Source organism: Platichthys flesus, chromosome 5, assembly GCF_949316205.1.
Source record: "Platichthys flesus chromosome 5, fPlaFle2.1, whole genome shotgun sequence".
Classification (NCBI taxonomy): Eukaryota; Metazoa; Chordata; class Actinopteri; order Pleuronectiformes; family Pleuronectidae; genus Platichthys; species Platichthys flesus.
Genome location: NC_084949.1, coordinates 27,972,439 through 27,993,461, shown reverse-complemented (window position 1 = coordinate 27,993,461; position 21,023 = coordinate 27,972,439). Strand labels below are relative to the sequence as shown.

Here is a 21,023-nt window from a genome sequence, read left to right as displayed (position 1 = left end):
AAAATAGAGTTCTTTAATAAACATCGTCATGAATAATAATTATTAGTAACATGGCAGAACTGATAAGATGCACATACCAGGTATTTACAAACAAGGTCCACTCAGGCCTTTAATCCACCCACTGTAATAAGTATGAGTTCTAGATCTCATCAGTGTAGATCAGCAATAAATAAATACATGTGAGCAGAGAGAGCGAGAGAGAGAGAGACAGAGAGAGAGAGAGAGACAGAGAGAGAGCGAGAGAGAGAGAGAGAGGGAGGGAGGGTGAGGGAGGAAGAAGAAGTGGTAAAGGATGGGACAAGAAAGAAACCATTCAATTCCAGTTCACACCTGGTGACAGACGTCATGTGATCGGATCCCAGAGACAGATGTGAGCAGCAGGTGTGGATCAAAGAGCCTTCAAAGGACTAACTAACAGAGTTAACTCACAGCTTCACTTTTTATCTTCATCTGTTCATCAAGTGTTTAATAACACAACGTGTTTTCACCATCACACGTTACAGCAGTGGTCACCAACCAGTCCAGAGTCTTCACTGTGGATCCCAGTAAAGCTCTGGACTCACTGGCTGAGGTGTGAGGAACATCAACCTGCAGAGCCAGGTACACACACACACACACGCGCACGCAAGCACGCACGCTAGCACACACACACACACACGCAGGCGAACAGATCTGTCGGGAATTTTGACTTTACACAGTTTATTTTGATTATTGTATCTAATATTCTTTGTTTTCCACCTTCTAATTCTACTACCACCTGTCTCTCTTTCTACCTGTCTGTCTGTCTCTCTCTTTCTCTCTCTCTACTTGTCTGTCTCTCTCTCTTTCTACCTGTCTGTCTGTCTCTCTCTTTCTCTCTCTCTACTTGTCTGTCTCTCTCTCTTTCTACCTGTCTGTCTGTCTCTCTCTTTCTCTCTCTCTACTTGTCCGTCTCTCAAATGTAAATTAAATGTGTTTACAGTATGAGCTCTTATTGTGAAGAGTCCTTAGCGCGGTCTAGCGGAAGTGGATCCTAAGCGGAAGTGTTGTTGTTGTTGTGTTGACGGTGTGAATCCGGTGTGAACAGCGCGGCCTCACCTGGAGAACAGGTGTGAAGGTGTGAACTCAACCAGACCCGTGTCACAGAACCGGGTCCGGTTCGTGGTCTTGATTCAGAGGATAATCGTGCTAACTGTGCTAATTCGAACCGTGCTAACTGAACCTGGTTCCGGTCCAGGTCCTCGCGGTGTCCTGTCGGTGCAGGTGACGTCATGCAAACTGTCCGGTCCCAGCCGAGTCGGACTGAAGCGGACCAGCGGGCTGTCTGGACCCGGTCCGGCGGGGACTTGCTCCGGGGCCACACAGGCCCGGAACCGCTCCACGGACCGGAAACGGGTCTTTGATCGATCTCGGATCCGGTTCGAAGTTAAAACACGGAACCGTCGAGATTCGGATCAATGAAATATCTTCATCGATCCACGATCAGGTCTGATACGTCCGGTTTATAAAATAAGAGTCTGCTGTCAGGAAGTGGGAAAAAAATTCAAATTAAAAGAAACCAGTCGTAATTGAGGTTTTAATGAGGACGATCCACAACGAAACCAATCAGACAGATCAGAACCGGTGTAGGTACTTTATAACAGGTAGTTTATAAGTGAACCGGTTCATGAAGAACCGGACCAGTCGAGACCTCGTAGCCTCAGGAACATCCAGCGATTACTTCAGGATGGAGAAACAATCTGAGTCATCATCGATAACCTGCTGATTATTCTCTGTTTCAATGATTTGTCATCAATCGATCTTCCCCTCGTGATTGACAGCTGATCAGATGAGTGATGGATCCGTGTTTCTCTGCAGGACTGAAGTATATCAATAAACCGACATGTGTCTGTTGACAGTCTCTGCAGGTCAAAGATTGTCTCCCCCTGGTGGTCATGGCTCTAATCTCTCTGGAAGACCTCGATGGATTGGACGACGAGCAGTTGGATGATGACATCACTGACAACCCCGAGCCAATGGATGAAGAGGATAGAGACAGGCTGCTGTCCCATTGGCAGGCCGTCGCCAGTACCCACCAGGTGTCTGTACCTCAAGGTGTGTGGGGGGGAGGGGGGGTCAGGGTCATAACCACCCTTAGAATAAAACCACATCAGCGATAAATAACTTAATTAAAAATCATGTGACTGTACCAACGAGGGCTAACTAAGGGTGACGTCATCACTCATGTTTCAGAAATGACCGGACCCATACAGGAGATGACCCGCAACAGCCAGCAGAGGGAGCCCCTCCCCTTCACCACAATATCCTGCCATGAAAAGGTAACGTGTGTGTACTGACAGGTGAGGAGTGTGTGTATACGTGTGTGTATTGACGGGTGAGAGGCGTGTCTCCTGCAGATGGGGGAGGTGCTGTGGGAGGAGCGGGTGTATCCTGCGGGACACTGGGCGACTGTGACCCGAGGAGAGGATCTGTACGAGCAGAGCATCTCCAACGGCTTCATGAAACTGATGCGCTTCATCTGTAAAGAGAACTCTACAGGTCAGACTCCGCCCACTACACACCTGAGAGCCACTCCCACTGATCATCTACATAGCCCCTCCCACAGGAGCTGGTTTGCACGGTAACACATGGTGAACAGTGTTGTTGGTTGTGTGTTGGTCGTGTGTTGGTTGTGTGTTGGTCGTGTGTAGGTCGATACCTGGGGATGACGGTGCCGGTCATCAATAACATCCACCTGAAAGAGGGCGGAGCCACGTTCAACAAAGAGATCCAGACGTCCTTCTTCCTGCCGGCTGAGTTTCAGACCAGCACCCCCCCCCAGCCCTGCGACCCCGACATCACCGTCGTCCACAGAGAGCCAATGAGAGTCCTCGCCAGGTCAGAGCCACCTCATGGTTAATTATGAATCATATTGTATTAATAAAATGATTGATACCTTTCTGGATACAATTCTGTTGTTATGGAAACCTGTTGAAATATTTTACTGCACTAAATAAAAAAATGCCCGTCATCACTTCTCCGTGTCGATTGAAACTAAACCATCGAAATAAGCTGCTCTGATTGGATGAATGTTACAATTCCACGATGGTTTATCAGATGTCTGCTCTCTGATTGGCTGACAGGACGTTCTTGGGGACGACCACAGAGGAGACGGTGGCGCGGCAGATCGCTCTGTTCTGGGAGATCCTCGGCGTGAGCGACGACCTTCACAGAAGCAGCTACATGGTCGCTGCGTACGAGAACCCCGGGGTGCCGCGCCGCCGGAACGAGATCTGGTTCATAAGACGCCACCTGTAGACCTCTTCCAATCAGCCTCCGCCCTCTCACCCGGTCCTCCTCTGATTGGCTGGTTTAATGTTAACAGCCTGCTTCCACCCCCCCACCCACACGCACGTCGAATGGACCATTCAGAGCATGTTTATTAGAAGCAGGTCCTAACACTAAACCCCGCCCCCAAATCCTCCTGACCAATAGCGACACGCGTGATGGTCATTAATTCACTATGTGTTTAGTAAAGAGTTTTTATCAAGTCCACCAATGAAATAGTAGCTTAGCATGACATCATCGTGGAAGTGTTAAGTGGAACCAGTCACCTGAACATGTGAATTTATGAACATGTAACGAGGACATGGAATCATGTGACCTCATCCTGAGGATGTGATGAGTCTGAGGGTCGTCATGAAGAAGAACTATTTTTATAATGAAGCTTCAGGTTTTGGGACAGAAGGTTTTAAAGGTGGTTTGTTTATTATTAGTGTGGCGCTCACACATCATGTGATTCTACAGTTTTAATATGTGATGTGAAATCAGTTAATGACAAATCACGTATGATTTTTATCACCTCATCTCACTCTTGTTCATTTTTCCTTCTGTGTAAAATCTTTTTTAATAAAATGTGATTCAAATGAGTCGACCCTTCTCGTTTGTTTGTTTAGATCAAAATCTTAATAGTTAAATTTTCGTCAGGAATGAGAAAGAAACTTTTAAATTGATATTCAAACGTTTTATTGAGTTTTTCTTAAATGAATAAAAGATTCTTTCACCTTTAAACACTGAACCAAAACTTTATTTACAAAAACAAAAATCTGGAGTCTCAGTTGTTGACTCCTCACAAGTAGAGTTAAGAAAAAACGAGGTTTAAAAAGACAAAACCTGGGAAGTCAGGGGGGGGGGGGGTCCGTGTATGACGTCATCAGATCAGGTCAGCCACTGAAAACAGACAGACACACGTTAGTATGGAAGCTAACATCTGCTAGCTTCAATGGCTAAAGTGCAAACTCCATTTTAGTTGTTGATACTATAAATTCCAACATGCACTGCAGCGCCTGATGCAACAGGAGGTGACCAATCAAACTGGTTGAGATGAGGGGGGCTCTGATTGGCCGATCGTACCGTTCATGGGCATCTCGTCGATCTGGGTGGAGTAGTACTGCTCGATGTCTCTCAGGATCCGGATGTCGTCGTTCTTTACGAAGTTAATGGCCACACCTTTACGACCATAACGACCAGATCGACCAATCCTGAGTGTCAGAGGTCACACCAGCTCATTACAGAACGGCTAATTGAACAAACCAGATACTGATTTCACAAACGTCACTGTGGCGGTGGTGACTGTGGGGTAGCGCACCTGTGGATGTAGAGCTCTCTGTTGTTGGGCAGGTCGTAGTTGATGATCAGAGAAACCTGAGGGACGTCTAAACCCCGAGCCCAGACATCCGTGGAGATCAACACGCGACTGAAAAACCAGAGAACACAGTTACACTCAGTTCCCGGCTGTCGACCCACTGAGCCCCTGGTGCTGGTCCACGTTACCTGGCTCCGGATCGGAACTCCTTCATGATGGACTCTCTCTCTTTCTGAGGCATGTCTCCGTGCATCGACGACACGGTGAAGTTCGCCTCTCTCATCTTCTCTGTGAGCCAGTCCACCTGAAACACACACACACGGTCTCAAACTCCCACAAGGCTTTGCTGCTGTCTGTCACATACAAGCTTTTATATTAATGCACTTTTATAAATCATAACAAACAAGTTACAATTTGTGTCAGATCTACAAATCCACAGAGAAGTGTGTGTGCAGACCTTTCTCTTGGTGTTGCAGAAGATGACGGCCTGTGTGATGGTCAGCGTGTCGTACAGATCACACAGAGTGTCAAACTTCCACTCCTCTCTCTCCACGGCCACGAAGAACTGTTTGATCCCCTCCAGAGTCAACTCATCACTGAGGCCGAGCGACACACACACACACACACACAGAGAGAGAGAGAGAGAGAAACAGAGGTCAGCTGTCGGTTGTGTTTCTGAAACATCTGCTCCACGGTTTGAGTTCTTACCGTTTGACCAGGATGCGAATGGGGTCGGTCATGAACTTGTTGGTCATCTCCAGGATCTCATGCGGCAGCGTGGCACTGATCAGACACACCTGTGTGGCGGGGGGCAGGTAACGATACACATCGTAGATCTGCTCCTTAAAACCTGAACAGAGAAGGTTCCACCTCCATCAGGTTCTCAGTTCCTCTGAGACGAGTTCAACCACTTGCTTCACAATCTCACTCGGCACCAAACCTCACTCAGTTTTTAACACGTATGGAAAACAGCAGATTAATACACATGAACAAAATTTCCCAGAGTTCAGTTCACCTCAGACAAACTGTGTCTCACCTTTGTTGAGCATCTCGTCGGCTTCGTCCAGCACCAGCATCTTGATGGCTCTCGTCCTCAGACTCCTGCGACGAATCATATCTGAAGGAAAACCAACATGGACGTTACACTGGTGCCTCGATGAGACGGACCAACCAGCAGAGAGAACAGAGGCTGACGTCTGACTCACCAAACACTCGTCCAGGTGTCCCCGCCACCACGTGCTGACCGTAGTCCAGCTTCCTGATGTCCTCCCCCACGTTGGTTCCTCCGATGCAGGCGTGACACTGGACATTCATGTAGTCCCCCAGAGCCAGCAGCACCTGGAGACAGAAGAGAGAGCGAGCCAATCAGAGACCAGGACACGTCAGCACCTCAGCTGCTCATTCATTACAGTGTGTTGTGTGGGCTACCTTCTGAATCTGTCCGGCCAGCTCTCTGGTTGGAGCGAGGATCAGCGCCTGGGTCTCCCTCACCTGCACACACGAAACTCATCAGCTCAACACTTCAACCAATCCAGTTCAGACACAGCAACTAGGTCTAGGGTCAAAGGTCATCCGGGCTCTTTGAAACACTGAACACAGATGCACCAATGACCCGAACAGACGGAACCTGTTCATGACTCCAGCTCATCCGTGTTTGAGAATGGAGACGCCGTACACACCAGAGCACGACCAGCTGAAATGATGCAGAGAGCACTGACACAACACTGACCTGGATGTCCAGACACTGCAGCACAGACACACAGAACGTCGCCGTCTTTCCGGTTCCAGACTGAGACCTGAGCAGATCAGAGAGCAGCTGTTAGGAAACGTTTTGGTTCAGAACAGATGTAAGTTCTGATTTTGAAGTTCTTACTGAGCGATGACGTCTCTGCCTTTGATGATCTGCTTGATGGCTCGCTGCTGGATGGCAGACGGTTTCTCAAACCCTGAAACACAAACACACACGTGGTTCTAACAGAGCACAACCGGAACCTTGTTCACACACATTAAAGATTCAAAAGTGAAATCAGTCATCTGGTGTTAAACACTCAGTTTACAAACAAACATGTAAAACACATGACCTGATGTTTCTGATTCCACGGATTACACATCATCAACTAAATCGTCAAGACAGACAGAGAGGTAGAGGGAGAGGTAGAGACAGAGGGAGAAGAGACAGAGAGACAGAGGTAGAGATAAGAGACAGACAGAGAGGTAGAGGGAGAGGTAGAGACAGAGGGAGAAGAGACAGAGAGACAGAGGTAGAGATAAGAGACAGACAGAGAGGGAGAGGTAGAGACAGAGGGAGAAGAGACAGAGAGACAGAGGTAGAGATAAGAGACAGACAGAGAAGTAGAGGGAGAGGTAGAAGTAGAGACAGAGAGAGAGAGAAAGAGGTAGAGACAGAGGGGTAGAGAGAGAGAGAGACAGACAGGTAGAGAGAGGAGACAGACAGAGAGAGGTAGAGAGAGAGAAGAGACAGGTAGAGAGAGACAGAGAGAAGAGACAGACAGAGAGGTAGAGGGAGAGGTAGAGACAGAGAGACAGAGGTAGAGATAAGAGACAGACAGAGAGGTAGAGGGAGAGGTAGAGACAGAGGGAGAAGAGACAGAGAGAAGAGACAGACAGAGAGGTAGAGGGAGAGGTAGAGACAGAGGTAGAGACAGAGGGAGAAGAGACAGAGGTGGAGATAAGAGACAGACAGAGAAGTACAGGGAGAGGTAGAAGTAGAGACAGAGAGAGAAGAGACAGAGGTAGAGAGAAGAGACAGACAGAGAAGTAGAGGGAGAGGTAGAAGTAGAGACAGAGAGAAAGAGGTAGAGACAGAGGGGTAGAGAGAGAGAGAGAGAGACAGGTAGAGAGAGGAGACAGACAGAGAGAGGTAGAGAGAGAGAAGAGACAGACAGGTAGAGAGAGACAGAGAGAAGAGACAGATAGAGAGGTAGAGGGAGGGGTAGAAGTAGAGACAGAGAGACAGAGGTAGAGACAGTGAGAGAGAGACATGTAGACAGAGAGACAGGGAGAGAGAGAAGAGACAGACAGGTAGACAGAGAGGTAGAGGCAGAGGTAAAAGTAGAGACAGAGCTAGAGATAAGAGACAGAAAGAGAGGTAGAGACAGAGGGGTAGAGAGAGACAGAGGTAGAGAGGAGACAGAGGTAGAGAGAGAGAAGAGACAGACAGGTAGAGACAGACACGATGTCTTCATTGGCCAAATCCCATTTAATCGATACTTGTTGGGATTGAGGGGGAGGAGCCAAGAGTTCAGACCCTCATTCAAACGGAGAAGTTCCATGAAATCGAGAGAGACACACACATGTAGTATTTTCTCCATTAATAAGGATTTAAAAATTATGATCATTGTAATATCTTGGTTTAGTGTAGTGGTCATCGTAGCGTTCCATCAAATCCTGTTTATTTACATAACTCCATCCCTAATGTTATTGTGATATTATAGGTTTGTGACTTTAGTCTTTAGGATCTCCTCCATGTTATTACTCTGACCTCCCGGGTAAACTGCCTGGTCTGTTTACATAGACTACTAGGAGGGCTGTGCCAACTCGTAACATTCCCCCCAGGAATTCGGTGTGACTCCGGTTCAAGGGGCAGTGCGGTCCACGGCAACAAGGGGCAGGGGGGGGCATGGGGACGGGCCCGGGGCTCCAGTCTCCTCAGCTCGGTTCTCTGGTACTTAGTGACTCGGTCTGTGATCAAGTCTCCGTCAGTTAAAAACAGACTCTGGCTCGAATGTGTAAAGTTTATTAAAAAGTTTGATTTGATTATCGATCCGACCACAGAAGATCTGAGCAGCTCTTCTACCAGGATGTACATCCACGGCTAATGCTAATATGCTAACGTTGGTAGATTCAGACTCTGATTCCTTTATTGTTCCCATAATTCATCTCCCAGACTGTGACCGTTTCCATGTGCGACACTAAATCAACCTGATCAACAGTAAACATGAATCACTTTAACTTCTTTAACCACATCGCGCTCGTGAGCAGTTAGCTTTAGCATCCTAAGCTAACGGCGGAGGCCTCGAGGATCCTCGGCTTACCGTAGGCGTAGATGCCGCGGAGAAGGTCCTCACGCAGCCCCATGGTGTCGAAGGTGGGGGTGACGTCCACCTCCTCGCTGGTCTCAAACTCCACCTTGGTCATGTCCTCGTCCTTCAAGAGCCTCTTCCGGCTCTGAACCCCGGCGACAGCCATGTTCTCCGACTCTTTAATTCGACTGAACTCAGCGAGAATCCGGGAAACACTCGAGACGTCGGCACTGCGCAGCTTGTGGCTAAAGGCTAACACGCTAAGAGAAAGAGCGCCGCGCGTGTCGCACCTGTGACGTGTACAGTCAGCGACGCAGTGCGTGACGTCAGAGGGTTCGCTCCACACATTTGTTCCACCGGGTGGCGCTGTAGCACAAGCATATACTGTGCATGAAGATACTGTGTTATAGTTATATTTATATATGTAGTCTCATTGCCTCCATATTATATATACATATGTTTATATATAAGCTAAATCTTTCGGGCCCCTGATGGTCCGGGCCAGTTGATAGTCATCATGTTTTCTCTTCTTCTTTCTTTTTGCTGGTTGTCTCAGAGGAACATGCAGCTCATTACAAAAGTGTAAAGGGGGGGGGGGGGTGCTGATAAAACATCAACAACCCAACTGATCACATGATCATAAACCTGACCAATAAACATCAGAGCTGCGTTCAATATAAACATTTATTGTTCTTTTTCAATTTCAGTTTCAACATTAATGATAATTGAATCAAAACCAGAGAAATACTCGTCTGTGATTGGTCCACATATGCATCAGAGAAAACAATATGCTGACACGGGGTCAGCTGATCAACGTCCTGACATCAAAACACGATGCAGAGTTTTTAATGAAAAAACATCTCAGAGTTTTTGGCACTTTTTTTCCCTCTCAAATTAAAATGTGAACAAAATATACTGAAGATATAAAAACATACATTCATAAAACTGTAATACAGGTTTACATGATGATGAAGAAGAGAAGAAAACAGGATGTCTGCAGCATTATCACAACAAACACAGGATGTGAGAAGTGGCTGACTGCGATCAGCATGCGTCATGTGACCATCAGTCGTCTTTTGATTGGTGGACGTCCAGACTGACGACCTGCAGCTCCGTCAGGTTACTGCTGCTGCTCTGCTGACTGATCACCATCTGAAACACAAACACACAGGTGGTGACGCAGAGGCTCCTCCTGTCAGAAACCACATCAGTGTCTTCATGAACCTCTGTAAACACACTTCCTCTGTCTCATTCTTCATATTAAAGTCATCACACCTTGTCATAAACCTTCATAGCTTCATAGTTCAGGACCAGCTCTCGTGTCACTGGTGTCAAAGGTGAGGTTGTACCTGATGGAGCTGAACTGCCGACACCGGGATCTGAGAACCGACCGGAGGGAGCGAGGTGAGGAAGACCTGCGGGACAGAGCCTGACCACCGGCACCAGAAAGACGTGTAAGACCCAAATCCAATATTTACACCCAGATAATAATACATAATTACATATTCAAATAACAGGAGTCTTACCGGGGTCATGTGACTGGGCATGACCTGTCGGGGAGAAGGTGTTGAGGACGGTGAGGCTGCCGTCACTAAGACAGGGCGTCGGGGAGGCGTACATCACCGTGTGACCACCGGGGTACATCATGTGACCGGCTACTGAGGAAGAGGAGGAAGAGACAGGAAGGCTGACTGCAGAGAGAGAGAGAGAGAGAGAGAGAGAGAGAGAGAGAGAGAGAGAGAGAGAGAGAGAGAGAGAGAGAGAGAGAGAGACTGTCAATCTATCCGATCAGAGGTCTTTCTTCTGTGCTGGAGGCGGAGTTATGTTCGTACCTGTGGAGGAGGCGGGGATGTGGATGTCCGAGCTGCTTTGATTGGTGGAGATCTGCTGACTGTGCTGAACCTGGACAGTATGCAGCTGCTGAGAGACTCCACCCCCTTGTGGACGCATATGTTAATGAGTCTGGTCTTTACAAAGATGTGATTACAGGAGCAGTGATTCACAGACATGTGCGGTGGGCGTGGCAGCGTGCTGACCTGTGCTGGCGAGTGTCACAGTGGCGGGGAGGTGGAGCAGCGTGGTCGCCTGTGTGGACGGAGCGTGCCGCGTGGCGGTGTGGCCGGGGGCCACGGGGCCCTGGATGGACAGAGACTGGCCCTGCAGCTGAGTGAGGGGGATGGTGTGTGTGCCAGGGGGCAGCGAGCCACCTGGGAGGCGGGGTTAGTAAGAATAGGAGGCCAAATGTGTTTGGACACCTGGATACAGATGTGTTTAGAAAGAGACCCCCCCCCCCCCCCCCCCTCAGTGACAGACAGGGGGAGGAAACCCCGCCCACCTACCTGGCATCAAGGTGAAGCCTGCAGGAAGCATGACACCCGCCGACGTCTTCAACACGGTCCCATTAGTGGAGGAGGGTAGCTGCCAGGAGGGGGCAGAGGTCTGCACCTGCATGGACACAGAGGACGAAGACGAGGAGGAGGATGGTGAAGAGGAGGCGGGGGGCGTGGTCTGTGTGGTGATGGGCAGGTTGGACAAGGTGAAGACTGGTTTGAACAGATCCTGTAGAGAGAGAGACAGACAGTTCACTACGGGGGGGGCACTGAGAAGCCCCTGTTGATCAGGTGACCTCATTGATTATGAATTCCACATCTTCATGAGCAGGGATCTAACCACCGACTCTCACTGGCGTTACCTTGTTGCCCTCTGCACACGCCTCTGCCTCAGAGACCTGGTAGGTGAGGTCGGTCTCCTCGAAGCCCGTGGCGCTCATCCTCTGGTCGGAGGAGGGGTCGGAGCGGGGGGGGGAGTCCGGAGAGTTCAGGCAGGTCTGGATCAGAGCTTTGCCCGTCTCCGAGGTGATCATCGGCTGCAGCTTCCTGGTGGCGAACGTGTACACGTGACCCGTCTCACTGGCGACCAGCAGCAGCACCTGAGTCCCGGTCAACGTGGACAGCTCGTACGCCTGCAGAGGGAGAGGGAGGGGCACAGGGGGTTATTCACTGATTCTATGATATATATATATATGTATATCTGTGCTGTGACCTTTGACCTCTGTTCTGGGACCTTTGAGCCACATGACCACAGAGGACCTACCTGAGAGACTTTCTGACCCTGTGACCTCTGACCCCAGCTGCGGACTCACCTTCTTCATGATGCCGGTCTTCCTCTTGCTGAACGTCGTGTACCTCCTCAGTTTGTTGTCGATGAACTCCATCTTGATCTTGACTCTTCCTCTGGTTTTCTTGCCGGGTTTGGCCCCTGGCACCCCGGGGCTGACCCCGACGTAAGCCCGGCTCTGTCCTCCGGAGGTGGGCGCGGACTGTCGCCCGACCTCCCTCTCGCTCCGCTCCCTCTTCACCCCTCTCCTGTCCCCGCCTGAACCCGCCGTGTCCTCCTCATCCCCGGACTCGGAGTCCTGGTCGGAGCCGCTGTAGATCACCTCGGTGCTGAACGCTCCGGGGTCAGAGCTGGGTCCAGTCGTGACCCCCGTGAGTCCAGTTCCGGCTCTGGTGCCCATTCCTGCGCCGCTTCCCGCCAGCAGTCCCCGATACGTCCCCGTGCCCGCCCCGGCCTGGACACCTCCTCCTCCCGGTGTGAGCACGGGTCGTCCCGCCGGGGCAGGGAGCTGTAGCCCGGGCAGAGTCCGCTAGCAGCGCCGCTAGCTGCCGGCTAGTAGCTAGCCACTTAGCCGCTACTCACCTCACAAAGTCCGGAGCCGTGGACGGTTCAGGCCGAACGACCGAGCGGCACCGGAAACACGCTCGGAAAATGTTCGTCCATGAAAATCAAATAAAGTTTAAAAGTTGTGTTTCTGCACTGAGGCCCGGCCCCCAGATCCCTCCGCTCCACATAAGGAAATGACGAGCAGCGCGCGCGGTGTCACTCCGCTGCTGAATGTAGTTCCCCGCACCTCACGCATTCCTGTCAGTCGGCTCGCGTCACACATCACACACTCGGTGGCAAACGTTACAGTGACGTCATCCACACGTCCGAACCCGATCACGCGAAGCAGTCGCGGGTTCTATGGATCCTGGGGCGCAGGGATATCAGCAGCAGACGTGTTGCTGGAGAGAGCCACCGGAACTACTTTCCTCCATATAAAGAAACAGCTCTCCTTTTATGGAGGGGGTCACTCTTTATATGGTCAATGAGCTGAACTTCCGCAAAGAGTGGGAACACGTGGATGGGGGGGGGGGGGGCAATAACAATAAAATCATGTGTCGTTTTGAGTTTGTTGTTGTTGACGTTGTTGTTGATGTTGTTTTCAGTCCTAACAAGCGGGTGTACTTCGGTGTATACAGATCAAACGGACCAATCAGGTGACGGATCTACAGCATCCTCAGAAGTCGGGTTCAGTGAAGCCGGATGAGGAAACAGATCCTGGATCTGTGAACCATAGATCGTGTTTAAAGGTGAAAGTGTAGAACAGGAGTCATTTCAATGTTTGACCTCAGACATCTGCTCAAGGTGCATGCTGGTCCTTCACCTGTCAACCCCCCCACACACACACTTTATAGACGTCAGTGGACGCACTCAGACGTCTGGGAGGTCAGAGGTCAGAGGATTAGTCAATCCCAGGATCAGCTGATTGGTGGACTGACAGGAAGCACACGGGGGGTAAGTGATCCAGGATCAGGATTCTATCCTGGTCTCAGATTAACGTGCGGTCGCAGCCGCCGCCCGTCACTCGCTCGCACCTCGCCTGCGGACATGTCGCTCAGCAGCAGCTCGGGCCCCAGCGCCCCCTGGAGGAACAACAGCTTCATCCTGGGGACCGGCAGAGACCCTCCTCTGTCCGACCAGGGAGAGACCATCATCGGAGTCTACCTGCTGCTGCTGGGTGAGTCCACACGACACACCTGTCCTGCAGGGGGCGACAGGTCTCCCCTGTCCTAATGTGTCCTCTCTAATGGTTTCAGGCTGGTTGTCCTGGTTTGGAAACAGCATCGTCCTCTTCGTCCTGTACAGACAGAGGAGCACGCTGCAGCCCACCGACTACCTGACCTTTAACCTCGCCCTGTCCGACGCCAGCATCTCAGTGTTTGGATACTCCAGAGGCATCATCGAGATCTTCAACGTGTTCCAAGACAGCGGCTACCTTATCTCCTCCATCTGGACCTGCCAGGTACACCTGCACCCCCCCCGAGTCCCACCTGAGGCCCGTTGCTGGTCTCGTTTGTCTCAGCGGTCTCGTCTGTCTCGTGCAGGTGGACGGGTTCTTCACGCTGGTGTTTGGTCTGAGCAGCATCAACACTCTGACCGTGATCAGCATCACACGCTACATTAAAGGATGTCACCCGAGCAGAGGTCAGTCCGAACCATGTCCAACCAGCAGGAGGCGCTGTGTCTACTAATATTAAAACTAATATAACTCTTGTCTGCTGGACGAGGTGGACATGTCTTCTGAAGAATCCAGTAAATCCTGATCTGAATATGGAGAAAGGGTTCAAATGACAAAAGTTGTGATAAAACCTTTCATCAGTTTCAGTTTGTTAATGTACATGACAGTAGTTGTGTGTAACCTGTGTGTGTGTGTGTGTGTGTGTGTGTGTGTGTCAGCTCGTCATATCACTGTGTCCAGTGTCTCTGTGAGTCTCCTGCTCATCTGGATCACAGCTGGATTCTGGTCTGGAGCTCCAGTGCTCGGTTGGGGCAGCTACACAGGTCGAACCAACTGCTCTGTTTGAACCTCTGCAGCTTTCTGATGTGACCTCTGACCTCCTCACCTCCTGACCTCTGACTCCTGACCTCTCTGCAGATCGTGGGTACGGGACGTGTGAGATCGACTGGGCCAAAGCCAGCTACTCCAGCGTGTACAGGTCGTACATCATCTCCATCTTGGTCTTCTGTTTCTTCATCCCGGTGCTCGTCATGCTCTTCTGCTACGTGTCCATCATCAACACGGTGAAGCGAGGGAACGCCATGTCAGCAGAGGGCGACCTGACCGACCGCCAGAGGAAGATCGAGAGAGACGTCACCATCGTGAGTCTGGACGACCCCCATGTCCCCAGAGGACAGTTGGTCCAGCTGAGCGTCTCACGGGTCCAATCCTCTTGTCTCTGTCCTGCAGGTTTCCATAGTGATCTGCACGGCCTTCATCCTCGCCTGGTCTCCTTACGCCGTGGTGTCCATGTGGTCAGCCTGGGGCTTCCATGTGCCCAACCTCACCAGCATCTTCACCCGCCTCTTCGCCAAATCGGCCAGTTTCTACAACCCGCTCATCTACTTCGGACTCAGCTCCAAGTTCCGCAAAGACGTCACGGTGCTGCTGCCCTGCGCCCGGGACGCTAAGGACACGGTCAGGTTGAAGCGCTTCAAGCCGAAGGCCGACGGCCGCGCGGCTGCAGGAGGAGGAGGAGGAGGAGGAGGAGCCAGACTCAAAGTTCCTCTTGACCAGACGGACAGGAAGTACCCCCCCGCGTGCCAGGCCAAACCCAGTCCCCCCTGCACGCCGCCGCCCGTCAACAAGGAGGTGTTCTTCATCGACCTGCCGAGGCCGTCTGAGGCCGGCTCCGAGTACGAGTGTGACCGACTCTGAAGGACAGCCGGTCGCCCACGGCCTGAACACGCCAATCACATGTATGTGCTTTAAATAACATACATGAAGAGAGGGTATCTGATATTCTGTCTGTGATGTCTCAAACTCCACTCACACTGGAAGTAGAAAAACAGAAAGAAAAAAAACTTAAATGAAGAAATGTAAATACAATTTTGTTTATTGATTTGTATTATTTGTATTAAAGTGTAATAAACTTCGTCATTACACCAAATAGAGCTTCTGAGTTTCCAATATTAGTTCTGTGAACAGTTACAGGAGGGATTTCAGAAAAGTGAATAAGCCTCATGATTAATTAATGAGGACGAGGGAGTTTGAATATTTAAGATTGTTGGAGATAAAAAACTTCCATTGATTGTCTGGATTTGATTTATTGCACCAGGAAATAATTCAGTCATCGAAGATTCTTCAGAAGAATCAAATCTCTGCATCAGCTGGTTTTAGTTTGCATCAGCACTGGTTTGGAGAACACCTATCGATCCTGTAGTAGTAATATTTAAATCAATGAAATCTGAGACGTGAGCTGAGGACACCGGTCACCTGCAGGACAGGTGCACCTGTGATGTCTCTTCTCGGTCCAACAGAGACAAGAGACCATCAGCTTGTGGTGCATGATGGGAAGTGTCCCATCAATGAAAAACAGCAACTGTGTATTTCAGCATTTTATATATTAAATATTAAATATTATTTTTCATATTTGATGTCCCATCTGAAGGAGTGGGCGGTAGTTACCAGTGTGACACAGCAGGGGGCAGCAGCTCACTGGCTTCACAACCATCAGTCACTCGTTCACACCTTAACACTCACGAGGACACAAGGACACATGCTAAAGCTAAGACAGATGCTAAAGACTCCGCAATGTGTACAGTAAATTAAAACGTGTGTGTGTTTGTGTGTGTTAGTGTGCGTATGTGTGTGTGTGTGTGTGTGTGTTTGTGTGTGTGTGTGTGTGTGTTTCTTTGTGTGTGTTTGTGTATGTTTGTGTGGGTTTGTGTGTGTTTGTTTGTGTGTTTGTATGTTTGTTCGTGTGTGTGTGTGAGAGCTGAAGCGTGTGACCCCCAGTGAGGTCACACGTCGTGACATTGACGCAGTAGAAGAAGAAAAGATGGCGGCGGCTCGTCCATTAAAAACATCAGGTCCGATTTTTCTTCAACGTCAGCAAAAAATTCTAAAGTGCTCAGAGACGTCGTTAAATTTTCATCAGCAGCAAGAGAGAGATGAATTATTCACACTGAGCTGAGGTCACACACACAAGCACACACTCACACACACACAGATAGACACACTCACACTTACACACACACTCACACGCTCTCACACTCACACACACACACACACTCTCATACACACACACAATCTCACATATACACACAAACACACTCACACGCACACACTCTCACACTCACACACACAAACACACACGTTTACTTTAATTCATTTGATTCATCTTCAATCAACCTGATGCTAATTCACAATCTAACACTTCTGTTCTTAAGTTGTTGGAATTTATTTATTCCTCTGGTGCAGGAACTTGTGTGTGAACCTGTTTGTGTGTGAACCTGTTTGTGTGTGAACCTGTTTGTGTGTGAACCTGTGTGTGCAGCTTTATGTGTGTTATTTGTGTAAACATGAGATGATTCTTCTCAATTGGTTTCTACAATAAACTTGAATATGATTTATTGATGATTTATTCAGTGTCCTCAGCAGAGGACCGATTACATGAGACAGACATGAACTGACAGAGACGTCCTTCAGACAGAGGACGAGAGGAGACACACAGACCAAGACAGATTGCCCCCCCGGCCTCTGCAACACAACTACACCAAAAGCCAAATCCTCCACAACATCCTCATCAGATCAGAATATACAGACAACACCAGTGCATATATATAATAAAGCCAATAGAGTTTATATATATATATACATATAATAAAGCCAATAGAGTTTATATATATATACATATAATAAAGCCAATAGAGTTTATATATATATATACATATAATAAAGCCAATAGAGTTTATATATATATATACATATAATAAAGCCAATAGAGGGTGCTTTCATTAACTATGATGACTGATTTAAGTATTTATATGTTTAAAATCCTCAAAAAGTCTTTTGAATTTGTGAGGACATTTGTCCCCACATGTTTTTCCAGATTCACACAAGGTCACCGTGACCTTTGAACCCTGAAATTGAATCAGTGCGTCCAGCTGAATTTAACCAGATGTTATGAATCAGTCCTGATGTACCACTGTGAGGTCACTGTGACCTTGACCTTTGACATCCAAGCACCGAAATCTAAGTTGTTGTTTTACATTCTTTGATGTAGAACTGTTTCATACTAAGCAGCCAGAAAAACCAGCTGAATGAGAAGTGAGGGTCAGGAGGACTGTTCATCACTCAGAGGTCACTTCAGTGGATTCCATTGCACAGTGGTGAGTAGAAGAGTGAACTCTCTTATTCCTGTGAACTTTCCCTTTAATGTCTCATCAGCACCTCGATGACTGATCGATAGTGAACAGTGGTGCTCTGCGGTGAAAAGGAACCAACTCGTCTAAAGTCTGCTCACGTTTCAACTGATGTTCAAAGAGAATCAGTTCTCTTCATCAGCATCAGCATCACCTGACGTTAATAATTCAACTGCTGCTGATTGGTCGGATAAATGTTAAATCAGACAGAGAGAGAGAGAGGGGGAGAGAGAGAGAGGGGGGGGAGAGAGAGAGAGGGGGGGGGAGAGAGAGAGAGAGGGGGGAGAGAGAGAGAGAGAGAGAGGGGGGGGGGGAGAGAGAGAGAGGGGGGGAGAGAGAGAGACAGATTTTATTCACTTTTATTTCCTCAGTTTAGTTCCCACAAACGAGTTGCTATAACATATCAAAACATTTACCGAAGAGAGAGAAAAAAAAATACAATATTCAAACCAAAAATATAAAATAATAATTCATTGTTTTCCCCGTCATGGTGCTCAGTGTGTTACCAGGGGCAGTTTTTGACTTCAACAAAGAACCTCCACATTTAAACTCAGGAACAAAGGTTTCCGTCAGGAAGAGGATCACTGGAGTCCGGCTGAGTGAGTCCATCACAGTGATCAACTGGAGGTCAGGGTGAGTCAGCTGCTGGTTCCTCTCAGCAGGAGGCCGACCACCTGACCTGATCCCCAACGAGAGGCCAGACCTGCAGCGTAGTCCAGGTGAGGGCCACACCGCTCCAGTATGTTCCTCATACCAAATGTAAAGGGTCCAAACAGACAGAGGAACCAGACAGGGTTTAAACATCCTGTGGCCAATGGGGCTCGGATCTTTGCCATTATTTTTTTCAGGCGGTAAAACTCCTGTTTCGTGAACCACGGGTCATCCTCCTCCTTCAACATGGAGTGTCTCACTGAGTGGAGGAAAAGTTTCAAATCAGGAAAGAAGTCCTCTACTCTAACCAGTCTTCAGCCCTTAGTCTGTAGTAAGAAGGTCCGGATGCTGGCGAAGGTGTAAACACCTTCTTCATCCACCTGCCTGTTCTCCTGTGGTTCTGTTAAACGTTCCTCTGACTGAGAGGAAGAACACGGGGGGGTTTTCTTTGAAACTTTTTTAGCTTGGTCACTATTTGTCTTGTTTTCTGGGTTTTTTCTTTTTAAATCTTCCTCCATCAAATAATCCTCCTCATCAGAGCTCTGCCTCTGCTCCTCTAGTGTCTGTGTGAGTGCTTCTGACCTCGTTCTCCTGATGGACGTCCTCACTGTCCCCCCCCGTGAACCTGGTGTGTCGCCCCGCGGCTCCATCTGGACAGAGGCCCCAGCACCCCCCAAGGCAGGCGGAGGCCCCGGTGCAGGAGCAGAGGAACCACCACCCGCCAAATCAGGCGGGGGCCCCGGTGCAGGAGCAGCCGACTGGCCCCCACCGGCTCCGTCCGGGCACAAGCGGATCAGGTGTCCCTCCCTCCCACAGCCAAAACATTTCATGTTCCCTGATGTAACGTGCACCGTGTAGTTGAACTCCTCAACTTTAAAACTAAAGACCAGGTTCAACTCTTCCTCACTCTTCTTCAGCACCAGAGGAGATTTACAATATATGGGGATCATTTTTATGGGGGACATTAATTGTCCATGTCTGGCCAGCTCTTTCTCTATTAGCTCATTCTTCAGGAATGGGGGGACATTAGAGATGAGGACCTTCTTGACCGGATCATCCAGGGACAGCACAGGTGTGAAGGAGCCCTGAACCACCACTCCCCTCTCCAGTAGCTGGTTAGCTTCTTCTATGTTCTCTACAAACACCACCACAGCACTGTTCATACGTGAGGCAGACTTCACACTGTCACACCCCACAACCTCACCCACAGCCGAGTGTCCGGCGTGTTAGCTTGTGGAGGCCGAAGCCTCCAACTGCAGCAGCCATGCTGCACAAACACAAACACACAACTATCAACTAAACTGCTGCTACTGACACTTTCACTCACACACAAACAAAAAACACCTCTAATACAAGTACAGAGAGAAAAAGAGCAAAGACAACATGCACTCCAACAGAGAGAGAGGGAGAGAGGGAGAGGTAGAGAGAGAGAGAGAGAGAGAGAGAGAGAGAGAGAGAGAGAGAGAGAGGGAGAGGGAGAGAGGGGGGAGAACAAACCAGCTCTGCTGCAATTGTCGTTTCTTTCCTGGGATGTGTAGTTCTTTAAACACACACAAACACACTGGGGGTGATGTGGCTGTAACACTGAGGGTCTGAACAGATGAACTTCGGATGTGTGTGTGTGTGTGTGTGTGTGTGTGTTTCGTCGTTATCTGGCTGCAGGGGGTCGATCTGTGGTCACCACTGTGCCTCTCTCTCTGTGGGGGGGAGGCAGAGTGTTTTATCAGACCAGCAGGGGGCAGTGTGGGGGGGGGTGCCCTTGGTCGCCCTCACCGATGTCTCTAGGATTTAATGAGGGAGAGCGGGCGAGCGAGCACTTTTCACCACTGGGCCTCATTAATGCCACCGCCACCGAACGCCACGACACCCCCGGTTCTGACCGCCGGGACGAGGGGGGGGGGGGGGGTGGTGGTTAACGAGCGGGAGATGAAGGCAGCGTGGGAGTCGTCATGGCGACAGCTGTGGGCGGGAGAGGGAACCAGTTAAAGATGGACGCCTGAGTCTGAAGTTCAATTCAAACGTGTGTGTGCTACAACCACTAACCATCAGGACAAAGCGTGTCCAGCAGGGGGCACTGGGGCACACGAGCACCTGGACAGGTAACCAGAGGCAGACACATTCACACCTGAAGCCGGTGGTTCGATTCCACACAGATCAATGAAACAGTGAGTTGGATTCATTCTTTAAGTCTACGTTGACACAGAGGCCGAAGAAAGACACACACACACACCTGAAGAGGAAAACCACAATCCACCTGGAAACATACACATGTGGAGTGTGTGTGTGTGTGTGTGTGTGTGTGTGTCAGTGTGATGTGTTCAGACGAGTAGAGAACAAACACAACACTGAGGCTTTGTAGTGAATCTTTGCAGCTGCAGCCTCATTAACACCTGATCAGAATATGAATGTAACGTCTCATTAACATGGAAACAGAGATGTGATGTTAGAGGAGAGAGAGAGGTCTCACTCTGCTGCTCAAACACAATCTCACTTTAATACTTCACACGTTTTTATGTCTCAGACAAACAGGGTCAAGATTTTAGTCTCTCACTGTTTCATCATAGTCATCATTTTCATCCCTCCATCCCTCCGTCCCTCCATCACTTCATCACTTCATCCCTCCATCACCAGTGAACAGACTGTACCTGCTCTGACTCTTAATTACCCCCCCCCCCCCAACCCCTCCTCTAACCCCCCAA

General features: G+C 49.4%; 4 protein-coding genes across 6 annotated transcripts; 2 read left to right on the top strand and 2 right to left on the bottom strand.

Annotated features, from left to right (window-relative positions):
• Nucleotides 1-999: 999 nt before the first annotated feature.
• soul4 (heme-binding protein soul4) lies at nucleotides 1,000-3,887 on the top strand. 3 transcript variants are annotated; one of them, XM_062388407.1, is made up of 7 exons: nucleotides 1,011-1,096; nucleotides 1,217-1,465; nucleotides 1,878-2,073; nucleotides 2,212-2,297; nucleotides 2,376-2,517; nucleotides 2,670-2,856; nucleotides 3,102-3,887. In XM_062388407.1, the coding sequence occupies exons 3-7, from the start codon at nucleotides 1,914-1,916 to the stop codon at nucleotides 3,274-3,276; spliced, it is 750 nt and encodes a 249-aa protein (XP_062244391.1). In that variant the 5' UTR covers nucleotides 1,011-1,096; nucleotides 1,217-1,465; nucleotides 1,878-1,913; the 3' UTR covers nucleotides 3,277-3,887. The 3 variants fall into 3 exon arrangements, with proteins under 3 accessions (XP_062244389.1, XP_062244390.1, XP_062244391.1); XM_062388405.1 differs by lacking the exon at nucleotides 1,217-1,465 and having other exon boundaries at nucleotides 1,000-1,096; XM_062388406.1 differs by lacking the exon at nucleotides 1,217-1,465 and having other exon boundaries at nucleotides 1,001-1,088.
• Nucleotides 3,888-3,967: 80 nt separating this feature from the next.
• eif4a3 (eukaryotic translation initiation factor 4A3) lies at nucleotides 3,968-8,920 on the bottom strand. Its single transcript, XM_062388359.1, has 12 exons — nucleotides 8,659-8,920; nucleotides 6,477-6,549; nucleotides 6,333-6,399; nucleotides 6,032-6,094; nucleotides 5,809-5,941; nucleotides 5,640-5,720; nucleotides 5,312-5,453; nucleotides 5,061-5,199; nucleotides 4,792-4,907; nucleotides 4,607-4,714; nucleotides 4,372-4,499; nucleotides 3,968-4,188 (listed from the first exon to the last, which is right to left on the bottom strand). The coding sequence occupies exons 1-12, from the start codon at nucleotides 8,810-8,812 to the stop codon at nucleotides 4,172-4,174; spliced, it is 1,221 nt and encodes a 406-aa protein (XP_062244343.1). The 5' UTR covers nucleotides 8,813-8,920; the 3' UTR covers nucleotides 3,968-4,171.
• A 392-nt stretch (nucleotides 8,921-9,312) lies between these two features.
• On the bottom strand, nucleotides 9,313-12,650 carry LOC133954055 (serum response factor-like). Its single transcript, XM_062388330.1, has 8 exons — nucleotides 11,789-12,650; nucleotides 11,339-11,608; nucleotides 10,986-11,205; nucleotides 10,683-10,853; nucleotides 10,479-10,583; nucleotides 10,173-10,337; nucleotides 9,996-10,075; nucleotides 9,313-9,798 (listed from the first exon to the last, which is right to left on the bottom strand). The coding sequence occupies exons 1-8, from the start codon at nucleotides 12,161-12,163 to the stop codon at nucleotides 9,712-9,714; spliced, it is 1,473 nt and encodes a 490-aa protein (XP_062244314.1). The 5' UTR covers nucleotides 12,164-12,650; the 3' UTR covers nucleotides 9,313-9,711.
• Nucleotides 9,961-15,395, top strand: LOC133954054 (visual pigment-like receptor peropsin). Its single transcript, XM_062388329.1, has 7 exons — nucleotides 9,961-10,100; nucleotides 12,948-13,486; nucleotides 13,566-13,771; nucleotides 13,854-13,953; nucleotides 14,206-14,310; nucleotides 14,405-14,628; nucleotides 14,717-15,395. The coding sequence occupies exons 2-7, from the start codon at nucleotides 13,087-13,089 to the stop codon at nucleotides 15,182-15,184; spliced, it is 1,503 nt and encodes a 500-aa protein (XP_062244313.1). The 5' UTR covers nucleotides 9,961-10,100; nucleotides 12,948-13,086; the 3' UTR covers nucleotides 15,185-15,395.
• The last annotated feature ends 5,628 nt before the right edge of the window (nucleotides 15,396-21,023 follow it).